The 16,095-nt window shown below is 34.4% G+C and overlaps 2 protein-coding genes across 3 annotated transcripts; both read right to left on the minus strand.

The window, feature by feature from the left end:
- LOC105177571 (zinc finger protein CONSTANS-LIKE 2) lies at positions 10,958 to 12,428 on the minus strand. Its single transcript, XM_011100775.2, has 2 exons — positions 11,743 to 12,428; positions 10,958 to 11,631 (listed from the first exon to the last, which is right to left on the minus strand). The coding sequence occupies exons 1-2, from the start codon at positions 12,379 to 12,381 to the stop codon at positions 11,272 to 11,274; spliced, it is 999 nt and encodes a 332-aa protein (XP_011099077.1). The 5' UTR covers positions 12,382 to 12,428; the 3' UTR covers positions 10,958 to 11,271.
- Positions 13,698 to 16,067, minus strand: LOC105177572 (mediator of RNA polymerase II transcription subunit 18). Of its 2 annotated transcripts, XM_011100777.2 has the most exons (6): positions 15,818 to 16,067; positions 15,369 to 15,468; positions 15,079 to 15,136; positions 14,924 to 15,008; positions 14,652 to 14,833; positions 13,698 to 14,076 (listed from the first exon to the last, which is right to left on the minus strand). In XM_011100777.2, the coding sequence occupies exons 1-6, from the start codon at positions 15,851 to 15,853 to the stop codon at positions 13,974 to 13,976; spliced, it is 564 nt and encodes a 187-aa protein (XP_011099079.1). In that variant the 5' UTR covers positions 15,854 to 16,067; the 3' UTR covers positions 13,698 to 13,973. The 2 variants fall into 2 exon arrangements, with proteins under 2 accessions (XP_011099079.1, XP_011099078.1); XM_011100776.2 differs by having other exon boundaries at positions 14,652 to 15,008.

Genomic DNA, 16,095 nt, shown 5'->3' on the forward strand with positions numbered 1-16,095 from the left:
GTGAACGAAAAGCAGGTTTGTGTCAAGAAAAAGCATAAGTTCCTCGTACTTTGATGATTTTTGTAGGGGTCCCACCCAATGCTAATTACAACACAGCTCCTGATTATTATTATTATTATTATTATTTAAAAATAACAAAATATTAGAAAAATCCTGGTTTTAAATATTAAGCATGAGTGCAGCTAGCTGGGTGCAGGAATTAGAGATGGTTGAGCCTGCATGCCCTGAATCAATATATACACGAATACGACCCACCCACCCGGAGTATCCTATCAAGATTGTGTGTGTGTGTGTGTGTCCACCAAACAGAAAAGAAAGTAAAGAGAGGGTTAGAGTTACTGTGCATGTATAGAGTAGTGTCTCCCATTATTCACAGTGTCTGAAACCCCCTTTTTTCTTCAATACACAAACATATATTTCAAGAATTCTCACAGGTCATCATTACATGTTTGCGTGCTCGAGCCGCCGCGCAATAACATATATGCATCCCACCTTCTACAATATTAATCTACCAAACAAAGCCAAAGAAAAAAGTTGGACACACATTATACTAATCCCAAACTTTTACTTTCTTCTTTTCCTTTCCTCTTTCTTTTCTTAATAATCTTTGGGGTGGGGGTATACATGTTTAATGGAGAAACTACACTAAATCAGCAAAAGAATCAAAACACCCTTAAAGAAAATGAGAACATATCTACATAATTTGCTTATTTTTTTATTGGGACTCGACCCGTTTAATCCAATGTTCTATTGAGATATGGCCCGAATGGATTTTAACACAAAGTCGTATAAATACTTGAAGGGTTCATTTGATATTTATGCATTTGTTACTAAAAGATTACACTTTATAGGAAGCTCACATAAGTGCGACTTCTTATAACCTCAAACCCTAATCTGATTTAAGCGGTTTTAATTGAGGGCCATCTCAATTAGCCTAACAAGTTGTGTGTGCAGGCTGATCATCACTTATTCAGTTCGATATACTCATCAGACCCATATTCAAATTGTTGCCAAGTCATCATTCAGATCAACTCTAAATTACAGAAGATCTCACGTGTTCTCTTAAGTGCAAGCATTGGGGTTGGTTTGGACACGATGATGATGATGGTGATGGATGAGCTAATTAATGGCGCAAAACATTATTTGGGGTTTAGCAAAAGTGGGAATTGTGAGGGAGAATTAATATATATATCACAACTTTTCTAATGGTGTGTGGGAAATTAGGAATCATATTCGTTTGGAGGATTGGATCCATAGTCATCAAACTGCCACAAACCCCTCATCATGACATAAAGAGAAACACAATCCCCCCTCCCCTTATGTTTGTTAATTTATATATATCTCTCTCAAATTAAAACTACAAAGTTATAATAATAATAATAATAATATTCCATGTCGTTTCCTTAAATAAATCATTCATTCCCAAACTCATTCAGAGGCTCAAATTTCATCATAAAGTTATTCACTGTCGTCCTCCATCTCCCTCAAACAACATTCATTGTCTTGTCATTCTTTCTCCATCTTCCTCTCTCTCTCTCTCATCATCCCAACTAATCAATCATCTTTACTTACCAATTTCTTACATCCTTAATTGATTTTCTGGAATTCAGACACGAAGAGATTAACCAAAATTTAATTCTTGACGAAATTAAGAAACATTGATCATCTACATAAATTTAATACTCATCAGTCAATTTACATTTCCGGAGAATTCTTCTCACGAACAAAAACTAATTAACCACCTCTACCGCTTATTACGCACACACACCACCACACTCACCTAATTATCCAAAATTTCTCTGTTCCTATTACAACGCCACAAAATTTTTTCCTCTCTCTTCAAAATTCGATCGCTTATTCCACACACTGATCATCAGCCTGAAACAGAAGAAGGGACGGGAATTGCGAGGTGGGTGGGATTGTCGTCCCCGGCCATGATGACCACAATCTTGGGCGTGTTGTCGGCGACGGCAGCGGCCGTGGATGGCTGCGCCGACTTTCCTTCACCATGATCAGACGACTGTGGAGAAGTCCTCTTCCGGTAGGAACAGGCCAAGATTATTAAGGCAGTAGTGATCAACAACAGCATGAGGCCTAATCCGAGGAAGAGGTAAGGCAATGGAGAGTTCCAGTGCCAAAATGTTGGGGTGGAAGAAGGGTGTGTAGGTGTAGGCCTCATCTCAATCTCTCACACAACTGTGTATGATGTGTGTTTGTGTGTGAGTGTAATAAGAGGATTATGGGTGTGTTGTAATTTATAGAGCTGCTAAAATTCACTGTGCTATAACATGTGAAAATACTAAAGTGCCATTGGGGGGCAGTGGATGAGGAGGAGGATGTCATCATTATTTCTTCATATGCACTTTATTTTCTATTATTACAAACATATATTATATATATCATGGATTGTCTGTCCCCAACTAGTCCCAATTTTTACTTTATATTACATGTGCTAATTAATTGAAGGTATATTTCTTTCTTATCTTATCCTTTTTACAAACATATATAAATGTTACATGTTTTTCCATGTCTACAAATTACAATTTACCCCCTCCCCCCCCCAAAAAGGGTTAGGAATAAAACATAAATTATTAAAATGTTATTTATTGGATGAGAAATTTTAGCAATTAGGCCTTACTAGTAATTGCAGTATGACCCTTCCACTTGTGAAATATAGTCTTCAGACCCAAGAAATGCACTTATTTTCCTGGAGGGCCCACTGCTTTATTCTTATCTGAATTGATGAAATAATATTCAAGGATATTGACATCCTTTTTGTAGAGGAATTTTTTAATTCAAATTAGATCAAATCAAATTTAATCAATTACTATATATTAAATAATAGTCTCTTTGAAATTGTGATCTCAATTGTTATCTTTGTAGAAATATAATCAACAGAAAAGATAAATATAGGGTAGCATTCCAATTCAACGAACAATCAGACCAAATTGACCCCCCTTCAAAATATTTGTTAGATTTTGTCTTAAAAACAGAAATTCGAGTCAACAACAATCAACTTCCAAGAAGACCCCACTGTTAAAACAAAATGGTGAAGAAGAATTCCAACATGAAATATATGTGTGTGTGTGTGTCTTCCACTAAAAGAAGTGGTAGATGGGGAAAATGCAGCCTCCTTTAGACTAATTTGGCACAAATAAATGCAAACAAATCGCACTTTTTACTTACTCAGTTGTCTGTTTTAAAACAACCTTTTCAAACCACTCAAATCATTCTGGATCCACATCAAACATACGCACCCGAGACGCCACAAACCTAATCCAGCAACCACCAGTTTTGTCAAATACAGTTGGCTATATATATATATATATATATATATATAATTAAATAATAAAACATGCATGATTACTAGCTACTAATTAATCAAGTCTTCTTCTAAATGATTGAGTTGACTCCTTGGAAGAAAAACTTGCGACGCAACGTGTAATCTACTTAACAAATTTATTAAATTCGTTGTTAATTTACCCTAGTAATAAATTTTACTATTTTACAAAAAATATATGTAATTGCTTTTAACATTATTTTTTGGAGTATAAATCCAACCTAATTAATGCATTTGTACATTAATGACCTGCGTTGAATATTGACTCGTGTATACATGATCAACTATGCGAATGCATGTATTAACATTTAATACTTGATGCGCAAATATAACCAATGAACACACTTCACTGCCAATAAAAAGAAAATTGGAGTTTTTATTATATTATAAATATTTATTGCTTAAAAATTATGATAAATTAATACTTTTAATTATAATTAAATAATTTTTAATAATATTAAAAAGGAGAGAGAGAGAGAGAGAGAGCTCCTGCACATTACACGACAACGTATGTCAGAATTAATTGTTGTTTTGAGAGAGTCAGTCAAAGACGGAAAGGAAAACTATATGAGGCTATATACACTGTATTTCTTATAAGATTACAAGTCGTGTTAAGTAACAATAATTTAGTGTTTGTCTGTCTCTCGTTACATCATCAACTGGAAAATTTAGCATCCACCACTTAGGTAATATAGTCAATATATCCATTAAAAAAATAGAGTAAATTATAATACAGAATTTTTTGAAATTTAATATAATTATAAATAATTTATTATTTTTTTAAAAAATTATAAATAATTTTGAAATTATAACCACTCTTGTAATAGCTTATTATACAACGATATTTATTAGGATATTTATAATTTTAAAAAGATATTTATAATTTTTTAAATAATGATAGATCATTATAATTAAAATAAACTTCAACAAAATTCCTTATAATTTAACCAACACAGAAAATAACACATTAAGAAATAGGGTGACGTTCCTTATTCCTCGGACGACTTAAAGGGCGGACATCCTATTCCTTTCTCGATTATAAACCAAATTTTGGGGAAACACACAAGTTTGCTGGCTACATGTGATGTGAACTACATGGAATATATGGAAAAATGACGGTAGGATCTTATGATATTGTAAATTAGTGTATTATTTTTTATAAAAAAATTAAGTAATTTATTTTTTTATATTTTTTAAAATTTAATAATTTACCTTCCTAAATACAGGATAAATTATTTTATTTTAATTAACACATGAAGATAAATTATTATTTTTTTCCATAGAAAAGTAATCTACTCATTTAGTATGACAGGGGTAAATTAAATATATTGTTGATATCTTTCTTTGCAGACAACCTAATCCCCACAATTAAGTCCCAAGGATACTCCAGCTACTTGAGTTCAAATTTTTTTATAAAATTTTTTGAATTTAAACTTAAAAATAGGTGTATGAATTTATTGAATTTGTAGGGCAAGGAGAAAAAAAGGAAAGTAATCGAGAACAAAAGCACATTCTAGAGGAATTTGGATTAGAATGAGAGTGGCATGGATCTTACTAGATTGTTGCAATTGTCGTTGATGATTTTGACCACACAACACAATTAATACAACGTTAATTAGTACAGCTTTTTTTCCTAATTACATTTAATGTTAATGATACTTTTCATAAGACTCCTCTAATAATTATCATTTACTTTGGTATTAGAATTCAATTAATTTCATTTAAAAATCAGGCATTCTGATCCCTTTTTTTTTTTTTTTGCAACTGTTCCTCAAATTAAACGCCATACATAATTAATATATAGTGAAAGCAGGAAAGTTGAAACTAATTTGTACATAAAACAAAAAACATTTCTTTATTTACAGTCCTACAAAATAAAAAAGAAACTCCAAGACAGTATTACGACTAAATTACGTACATCATATGGAAGCCTGTCAGAATATCTAGTTAATTATCGACTAAACTAAATATACAGTACATCAAAAATCATGCATATACACAAACAATTTAAGAGATATGTCGAACATGTTGAGAGCATGGGGGGATTGGTTTAGCGAGGTGGGTGGGGTTGGTTTCTCCGGCCATGATCACCACAACTCTGGCCTCCATTTCCGGCAGTAAAGCGTGCAGGGGCCTTTCCGATTTCTGATACGAGGATTGATGATGAGTAGTGTGAGAGGATTTGCAGTAAGAACAGAGGAGGAGTATCAATGCCACAGCTACAACTACCAACATGAGACCCAGACCTCCCAAGAGGTAGGGAACGGGGGAACCCAACTGCCGCAATCCGCCGTCAGCTGGGGCGGGGGCTGGCACTACTATTCCCGGCCTCATCTCTTTCTTATAGTGAACTCTCCAGAGAGACGTGGGTGTGTAGGTGGGTATGGTATATATATGAAGACTGCTTTGTTGTTGTGTTAGGACAGCAGAGCCTGAAAAGTAGGCAATGCTTTGCCTTGCTGTTTCCCATGCTAGTTAATCCCTCTTTCCAAGTCTCTTCTTTTCCTAGGTTTTCCCACTTTACCCCTTCGTGTTGCTTGCTACCATCCTCGTCCTCTTCCTTATCGTCGGACTTTCCAATCATATCATCTTCTCTCCCTAGAGTTTGACGCCAATCTTGTCTTTCTATTCTTTTATTCAAATGTACAATTGTGAAAAATTATTGTTTAAAATATCTATGATCGAATCGAATTAATTACAAAATAAATATATGATCGATCATTTTTTTTAATCGTACAAAAATTATAAGACAAGTGTATTACACTAGTTATATAATTGGTTCAAGCTATAATTTTAATTAAAATCATATTTAATTTTTACGAATCAAGCTAATTTCATCGGTATTATGTTTCAACATGTAAATTCATAATAAATATAAATTGGACGTGGGAGGGCATTTTAGTAAACATAACGGGGTTCGAATCTGAAGTAGCTGACGAAGCAAAACCGAGTGGAAAATTGGGTGGCGCCAAGGAAAAATGAGTGTGAATTTCTCTGAGTAGGGTGGGATGGGCAGTGGGTCCAACAAAACCTGTTCTTTGGGTTCAAGTATTTTTTAATTAACTAAGCCCAATATTTGCTCACATATAATTAATTAAATATGATATAAATTTTAGAATAAAATTAATATATAATTAAAATTTAAATCACTATATTTAAATTCTTAAGAAATCTGTAGTTACGAGGATTTGGTTTAGATTCTATGAAAAGGGTAGGTATTTATCCATTTAATTTTAATTAATATATTGCTTATGCAAGGATAGGTATGGTATTTTCTATTATTATTATTATTCTGATATGTATAAACCTTAATATTTTGATTTCTTTTGTTTTAAATTACTTTGTCTTCCCATTATGTACACACTAATGTTTATTTAATTTCATATCTCAAAATATCTTGATAATTAAATATTTTATTCGTTGTCAATGATATTATCATACATATAATTGGTGGAAGAAAAAGAAGAAGATGCACGCGCATTACCATAAACTATGGAAGAAAGACGAATAGATTTTGGCTTCAAATTATCATATTTTATATATGAACCTTTTTTTCTTTTTCTCCCTACAAAAGCTTCCCATTTCATTTTTTATTTTTTTCCCTTTACATGAAAACATACGCAACAAGATGCGGCCACAAAGTGCATTTTACGCACACACGCAACACAAAAATGCGTCAGTGGGGCTAAATATATGTTATAACTTATGTATTGATTCTCATTTAGTTATATTTTAATTTTTTACGACAGTAAATCAGCTGTAGAGATTCCATCCTAAATACACAAGGGGCGCAATCCTCCCAGATCAGTTTGTGGGGGTTCCGTCGTAATTTTTTCATTCGTTTGCCAATTAAAAAAAACAAAGCACACAAGAACACGCTAATGTGTAGGATGTGTGTTCAGTTTTTAGAGCACATAATGGACCCATAGACACTACACCGTTATTCCTCTCATACACCATTGCTCTATTTATACGTACCAAAATTAATTACCATTTAGTACCTTAACCTAACCATTAATGCCTCCTTTCTAATAATGCGACTTAATTATGCAAATTTTAACAAAATTAGGTATGATTACATATATATATATAAATATCGTCATTTGGCAGATATATATATATATATAAGTCGGTAGGCACTTGGCTCCCTATTCTCATCAAAATAATGACAACTACATACATTAGACATGATTTACACATGACAAGTTGATTGGTTAATAGTGAACCGGGACTTGCTCAATTAGTAAAATATAAATTTTGTAATTGAAAGATTATAAGTTGGAATTTCATAAATTTGGGTATATATTTACGTTTCTAGTTTAGTATTTTTGTTATTTTGTATCGATTGATTGCATTTGTTGATTAGAATTCTCATCAGATTATATAAAGAAAAATGATTAACTATTGTGAGTATTTATTGTTTAAGGAGCATTCCACACTTGACGTCACGTAACAATACTGTCAAGTCTTTTGATTCGTCAGTGTGCCACTAACATAGCAAAAGAAAGTTGGAACCGCGGTTAAAATATTGTTTCCTGGGACTTTCATTAAACCATCAAATAATTAAATAAAAATAATTGTTTCTTATATCCAATAAGAGTTTAGTTAGGAAAAAAAAAATAAAAATGAGGTGGAGGATGAGAATGAATAAGTGTGAGAAGCAGAGTTTTTTTGGTGCATAGTGGGAGTGGGTAGAAATAGAATGGGTCCTCTAGTTTAGAAAGTGGGACACCTACATTTCACATTTGCCAATCCCCTCACCATATAATTCAATTCATTGGTAAGTTAAAAAAATAATTATATTTACAAACCTGATCTATGATTTATTTACATACACTGTCATTATTTTTTGTCTAATTAAAAAAAACCATTCATGGCACTCAAAGAATATAGGTTGTTTATGTTTTCCGAGAGTGTATGCGTAATTTTCCAAAATAGAAAGGATGATTTATGTGAATGATGTTGTTTTTTTGTGGGTGTATGTATAATTTTTCAAAATACATGATTAGTTGTTGTAAATAAGCTATAGTTCAGGGGGTGTAGATGTGCTAATTAATACCACTTCATTTTTCTTTATCCGAGGACCTATTCTTACAGAAATAGGATGTCATGATTGGGCCACTTGATTGATCCTCTTAAGAGTTTTCCATTTTGAAGATATGAATATGATGAATATAAAGAATGGGGAGGAGAAAAAGTGTTGATGAAGAATTAAAACAAGGGATGGAAATGGATTAAAAAATATGATGGTGATGATGATCACATGAAATGACCTTTTGAAACATGTTAAAGCCAAAGGGTTTATAAAGTTGAGAATCATATCATATCAGTTGGTAGCTAGCTGATGATGTCTCTACACATAATTAAATAATTAAGAGGCTAATTTTATGTATGTCACTAGCTAGTGAGTGCAGAATCCATGACATGCACTCAAACTCCCATTTTCTCACTAATACTTTTAATTATATTGATGAATGCAAAACTGGAAACTACTCCTTTTCTATGATAGTTTGCAACAGAGATGAGGTGGCTTTTCAGGGATCTCACCAGCCAGTTTTTGGCTTTAAACTGGGATTTCTCTTATATTTGTTTAAGAAGATTGCATCAAGAGAATGAAAATGGTGGGGATCATCAATCCCCACCCATTTTTATAATATTTGATTTAGTGGAAACTAGGTTTATTTTTTAATGTATTTGTGGGGTTAATATTTGATGAGCTCTGCGGTAAAGTTATTTTAGTTAGGATAATTACAATGAGTTTAATCCACGTTTTTAGAATGAAATGACAAAAGTAAATTGATATTTGAGCAATCAGCCCTAAAAGCTAATGACGATTTATGTAAATGGAAGTTGGGTGGAAAATTTAGTGCTGTAAGATGCAATGGCCAATCCATGTAAAGAAAAAATTCACTACTTCCGCAAGTGTGATGGTTGAGATTCCTAATTTTTGTGGTCTTCTCTGGTAATAAGGGCCTGTTTTTAGCCCATGTACGTTTCTCTTCATATTAGGCCTCTTCCATTCCCTCAACGCAATCATCCAAACTTCAAATCCTCTTTTCCTTTTTTTGAATCCACATAATACATATAGCGAATAACATCGATGTGTTCGTTCAATGACATCATAAGTTCATAATTCGTCACTCGTCAGTTGAGACTTGAAAATTATGAGAATATAAAATTATAATAATATAATTAATAAAATTAAAATATATATATCAAAAACTCGATTATTTGGTTCAATTCGGTTACCGAGTGGAAAAAAAATAATTAACTGATAGTAATTATTTTTTTCTTAAATAACTGAATTTTTGGTTCGGTTCAGTTTCGGCCGGTTAACCAAATTCCACACAACTTTAATTCATACATCAAATTTGGACCTTTGAATTTCACAAAAAATACGAATTATCATGTGATATGAGATATGTGCAAAACAATATATGAAAATATAAATGTTAAGTTATTTTGTTTATATTTTTTAAAATAAAGTAATTTATCTTTTTAGAAAGAGTGGTGTATTGTAAGGAATCTTATTACGATTATGTATGATTTTTAAAAATAAAATATTATTTTTATATAATGTATTATATATAATTATTAAAATATTTAGTTAAAAAATAAAAATACTATTCTATATATAATATATATTATACATACTTTTAATTCTAAAAAAAAAACCAACTTCTTCGCGCTTCTACCCCTTCCCAACACCCGCCCCATCACTGCTCCCCTCTCCCCCTTCCCTAACTCTCGCTCGCCCTCACCCCCCAATTCCGTCGTTGCCCCTTTCCCATATCCCACCGGCACTCCCCGTTTCCCTCTCCCATCATCGGCACTCCCCTTTCAAGTTGCCGGTCCTCCAACCCCTCATTCTCTCTCTTTATATATATATATATATATATATAAACTTTTTTTCACATTTATATATAAATATATTATACATATATCTTTTAATTAAAAATTATACAAATATATAATTGTAAATCTAGGTCTTTGATCTGAATTGAAAAAAATCTAGGCCATTGATCTAATTTGACTTTTAGATTTGTTCAAATTTAATATTTTTAAATAAGGTTATAAATATTATTTGATAATTGAAAAATAAAAAATAAGCCTGGTGAATTGTACAAAATTGCGTAAATGAATTGTTGTATTTTAATTAACACAGAAAAAATGATTAACATATTTTTTTTCAAAAGTCAATTTCCAAATTATAGTATTTTAAATGTTTTGTGTGTTTAACCGATAACCATTGAAAAACTTATTTCATAGAAATTTGTAACCTAATCTATTGAAAACAAACTTCTGAAACTACCCTTCTAGACATCATTATTACCTAATAAAAAAAGAAGATGATACAACATGTTATCATATTATGTTGACTTTTTAAAATATAAAAATAATATTATACTATATAGTTATTTACAGAGTTTCTATATAACAAATTAAATTCAAACGATTTCTCATTTTCATATCTATAAATCTAGATTTGAAAATATACATTCCAAGCGTACTTTTATTTCTGACACAAAATCAAAAAAAATATTTTGGAAATGTTGAAAATTGAAAATAAAAATAAAAAGGAAAAGTAAACGGGGGCATTAATGTGGATGGTGGGAGTTCTCCTCTTAAAACAAATATTGCCATAAATGATCCAACAAAAGTCAGACAATAGTTCTCCAACAACTTCATCTGTAACGAAACCATAACATACGTATATGCACAACCTCTTCCAGATACAGAAGCATCACCAATCCATATACAGATATACACATGGACATGGGAACAGCAGGCAGAGAATTCATCAGGTGATCATCCCAGCATTATAAATAACAATTACACGTAGTTAACAGTATTATCAGTACAGTTTTAGAGTATGTTATTACAAATCAAACATAGATATCATCTTGGTCCAACCATTTTTATACCTGAACTCAGAATGATGGAACAATTCCATATTCACTTTCTCCCATTAGAGGTGCAGCAAACATCTGCTCCACTTCGACTCCAACATCTTTTCTCTTGGCGAATCGACCTTTGATCCGGGGTCTGGTTTCTGCATAAGCTTTTCTTGATGCGTACCTTATTGTCTTCTCGAACTTCCTCGTCTTCTTCTTCTCTCTGTACCTCAGAACTCGGGCTTCTCTGTCCATTGGAGTCAGCTGAGTCGGCACCTGGATTGGAGGGCCTGAGAAAAGATCGATCGTCCCTTTCGGGGGCCGTTGGTGGGAGATGGAAATTTCAGTCATTGTTGATTCTGGAACTACTCCAACATCCATTGGTGATAGGGAAACCTGATATTATCACCACGAAGAACGATATGTAAGTGCGAACAGTTTCATTGCAGACACTGGCATAGTATGAAGGCAAATAGGCTGTAATAATGAGTGATGATGAAGGCTTACATTGTGAGACATTGAATTAGGATAGCTGTATGCAGTGTTGGAGACCTCATACTCCAAGCCCAATTGAAAACAATCCTTTACTTTCTGGTACTGTGTTGGCACAACGCTGTCGCTGTAATGTTGCTGCTGGTTGGTGAAGTGCTCATTGAACTGACTATTCTGGCATGAATTGTAGTCATCAAGGTCCAAATACTCATCCATCGTTCCACCAAAGAGCGCTGCCGTCGGCCCGTTGTCATGGCTTTGGTTGTCGCCATTCTTGACAGGATTCAGCAGCAGCCATGAAGCTGCTTCATCTTCATCTTCTCCATCAACAGTCTCATCAGCTTCCTGAGTCAAGAATTCTTCCTCTGCATCTCCTGCCGCCGGCCCAGTTATTAATCCAGGAGCAGAAGGGCCGTAGAGTGTATTAGGAACCTGCGGAATGGGTACGCGATGGTGGCGGCGGGCGAGAGGGTTGGCGGAGTGGATATCAGAATCACAGGCCGCACAGAGGGACGCGGCGTCAGCCTTGCATAGGAAGGCTGCCGGAGCGCGTTCACAGGCTTCGCACAGCCAGAACGGCTGGCGGCGGGACGAAAGCCAGTTGTATCTGGCGCCTCCGGGGTCGTTTCCGGCGCTGTTTTCGACTTTCAGCATTGTAATTTGGTTGCTCTGTTTTGATTAGCGATTGTTTCAGTGTACGAGTGTCGGGGTGGGAGTTAATAGGAGGGAACTGCGGGAATCCATGAGACGACAGATGGCAAGAAATTAGTGGGTGGGAAAAGCGGGTAACGAAACTTGTGGCTGCAATAAAATTTGATGGGGCCTTGAGAGTCTCAAGGGGTCCAGAGAGTTGGCTTTTGGATTCAATTGATTTGGGGAATTCAAGTGTATCATGGTGCTGTTGCTGTTGCATCAATAGTTGTACACACTCTTTTAGTGCACTACCAAGATAAAACATTATTCTTGTAAGGTACAAAAGTTTCATGATTTAGAATAACTACAGTCAACAATAAAAAAGGACATAACTCGTTTAGACCCACCATACATGGTTTATTTCGACATTTAGAGTCTTAATATTCATTGGGTATGATGCAAATATGCAGTTTCAGAAGAAAGGTGAGAGGAATTTGAGATTAGGCTTTTTATACATTAAATACTAATCAAACACGTCTTTTACCTCCTCGATGTCATTGTGAAGCAAATTCGTTCATGAAATTACTAACCACGGTATAATTTTTTGTCGGGATTAAGAGAAAAATTTGATATAAGAACAAACTTAATGTGTTAGTAAATTGATGGACAATTAGTGAATTTAATGAAAATCACAATTCATTTTATTGAAGGAAACAGATGGTTTGAACCAAATCCAAGTAACGAATTGGAATTAGAATCCAAAATACTTGATAGGCCTACCACAAACCAATTTTGCCACCATGGTACATACATAGACATATTGCATGTGCCTATTGGGGAAATCAAAATGAAATGAAATCGCCATCAATGTCATGGGAGTCCCACTGCAGGCCCAATAGAACAAGAGCTACACTACTAAGTGGCAGTCAGAAATGAACAGTCTGGTAACATTGATTTTGTTTTTTTGTTTGGAGATAAACCGGAAACTAATAACACTTTGTGGTGGACGTGGCTAAAATTGGATCAATGAAAGAAACTATGATGAGTCAGATGAGCCCAGCAGTGTATAGTAGAGAAGGGGAGGATCACTATAAACCTCAGCCACCAGTTCTCACAAGTATAAGCACCTATCTGTATCACGTGGGCTTATGGACCCAATGAAAGAAATAGATGCGCATCTGCCCTTTCCTTTGGAACCCCTCCAATCAATTATCAAACAAAAAAAAACCCTCCAATCACCATCAATCCTTTAATGAAAATTTTTACACGTTTACAAGGTTCATTGTGTTTATCCCTTTAATCTGAGAAATACAAAATAAAATAAAAAAGAAAAAAAATTAATCCCCATAATGTGGCTCTTGAATAAACAGTAAGGTCAAACAAGAACAGATTTACAGGTTCTCCCCTAATACACAGTGTGGAATGAGTGAGAGAGGGGAGCTTATGTAGAAACCCAAAGGCTACTACTGTCAATGGATGGCATTCATAAAGGAGTAAATGTGAAGTTTGCCTCTACATGTGGCACTAATCTGCTGAAAATTTGATGAAAAACTAATAGCAGGAAGTAGCTAGTAATTCACAATTTTTTAGTATTTGGAACTTTTGCAAGTCTGCTAAAGTGCTGTTCCTCCGCCATCTGACATCAGCGATGCAGCAGCTGCAGCAGCAGTGGGAACAACTCCTGTTGAGACACCGGGTTTTGATAGATGGAGTAACCTGAAAAATTGATAAAGAAATTTATTATTCCTCATTGTGTAAGGTAGAAATTTGACTTCATATGTAACCAAATTGAAGCACAAATTCAGAGACCAGAAAGTGTAAAAATTTAAGAATGAGAGCCAAGAATTTGGATGAACATAAGAATGCCTCTCCATCACTTTCATTTTCTTGCGTGCTATTAATCTTTGAACATGCAAACTTGCAAAAAGACAAGATGGGGAGAAAGTTTATATAGTTCAGTTATAGGTTGATGACTTAATATCTTGGTCAAATGCTTATGTAAGGAATGAATGTCTGCATCATTTAATCAACACTTTCTGGCATTAAATCAGTACTCTAGCCAGTTACAGAAAAGTTATATAAATGGAGGAACCACTATCTAGTTATACCTGTGGTCTTATAGTCAGATGTATATAGTATGTAGAAGACAATTCTTGTGACTCCGTTAAGATCCCAAAATTATTATCTGTTTCTTTGTGGAACACACAAATTACTCAACTAGCCAAGACCTAGAATTTCAAACCTCACAGTCAAGAATCTTTAGCAGAAGAAAATTGAACAGATGCACTTACGGTGCAAGATATTCACAAAAAGATGACACAGCTGCAACAACTTCCGTGTAGTTCTCAGACGATGCAGGGGCTGTCACTTCAACCAGCTGTATACCTGGTGTTACTGGCACTGCATCGTCAGTTGCATGCAGTTTCAGCATTTTATTAATTGAAGACACTGTCACTGTTATCTGAGCACCTCTCTGGAAATGGAAGGCAGATCCCACCCTCAGCAGTTCATGGTCTAACTTGTATCCAAGAGCATAAAATAAGCGAAGTGCATTTTTGCTTACTTTACTTTCTGCCATAGTCCTTACCAGCACTGATATTTGCTCAGCACCAGCACCCCGCATCGCACCACCAATGTGGCGGACAGTCCTAAGCATTATTTAATATTCCATATCAGTTAATAACAAAAAGGTATGTCATCATTGAATCCCCTTCTTACCATGCGGGTTCAGGCTGCTCAAGATCACATAGAAGTCGAACTTCAGATGATACTAATCCTACAAGAAAGAAAGAACATATCTCAAATGAACTAAAATACCATAAAATTTAGTCAGCCATGTCACTAATTGTGACGGAGACATGTAACAAACTGCCGAGACTAGGTGAGTTACACACGTTTTAGATGATTATAGGAATAAAGAGTTGGAGTAAATTATCAAGGATGCAAATTCATGTAAATTTATGTATATCTGTGCTTAGTCCTTAAAAAGCTCGAGAGAGAATCAATACCAAGGTTTGGGACACTTTTCAAGCATAACTCATGAATTCTCAGACTCTCTCTATGAACGCCAGAAAGTCCTTGAAGAAGAATCTCCAGGGCCTCCACATGCTGAAGAACAATGTAATGACTAATATATCAAACAACGAAACCCACATCCAGGGAAAAAGAAAGAAAGAAAATAAAATCAAGCAAAATTCCAAATAATACGAGGCTAGAACTCATCCACATTTCCAAGGTTAGAGTTCATGATCACGCGCATAGTCAAATTTAATCTGCAAAGTATACTGCTATAAAACTACAAGAACATAAAATAAAACAATACGATACAAAATAGTTTTTTTTTCAAACTTTCAGCAGATAGAATTCAGTTCGACAAATTCTAACTTAAGTGATAAAAGAATCACAGTAGCATGTATTACGGCGACACAAGCTCGGCAGTTCTTCTCTGTGAACTTACCTTAGTCTCTATAATTCCCTGAACAACACACTCCATCCTGATTCCTGTCCCGAACTTTCTCTAATCAATCTCTGAAGTATAATGCGGGAAGACAAATTAAGTTGAATCAGTACAGTGATTTCCAAGGCAAAAGTTGAAAAGAATTATCAAGCACATGGAATTCAGTGTTTGATTGAGTAAATTAGGGTTTAATTTCTAAAATTCCGAAGAAACTAATAAAACCCGGGGAACGAGAGGGAAAGATCGAGAGAGCGAGAGAGAGAGAGAGGGGGGGGGGG

This window comes from Sesamum indicum, linkage group LG15 (assembly GCF_000512975.1).
Source record: "Sesamum indicum cultivar Zhongzhi No. 13 linkage group LG15, S_indicum_v1.0, whole genome shotgun sequence".
NCBI classification, from domain to species: Eukaryota; Viridiplantae; Streptophyta; class Magnoliopsida; order Lamiales; family Pedaliaceae; genus Sesamum; species Sesamum indicum.

Excerpts from the sequence above, each read along its gene's own strand:
- LOC105177571 (XM_011100775.2), bottom strand. The coding sequence starts at position 12,381 with ATGCTGAAAGTCGAAAACAGCGCCGGAAACGACCCCGGAGGCGCCAGA. Across the intron at positions 11,632-11,742 it reads CTAATTCAATGTCTCACAAT|GTTTCCCTATCACCAATGGA; the intron begins GTAAGCCTTCAT and ends TGATAATATCAG.
- LOC105177572 (XM_011100776.2), bottom strand. The coding sequence starts at position 15,853 with ATGGAGTGTGTTGTTCAGGGAATTATAGAGACTAAG. Across the intron at positions 15,009-15,078 it reads GAGCAGCCTGAACCCGCATG|GACTGTCCGCCACATTGGTG; the intron begins GTAAGAAGGGGA and ends AATAATGCTTAG. Across the intron at positions 14,077-14,651 it reads TTTTGTGAATATCTTGCACC|GTTACTCCATCTATCAAAAC; the intron begins GTAAGTGCATCT and ends TCAATTTTTCAG.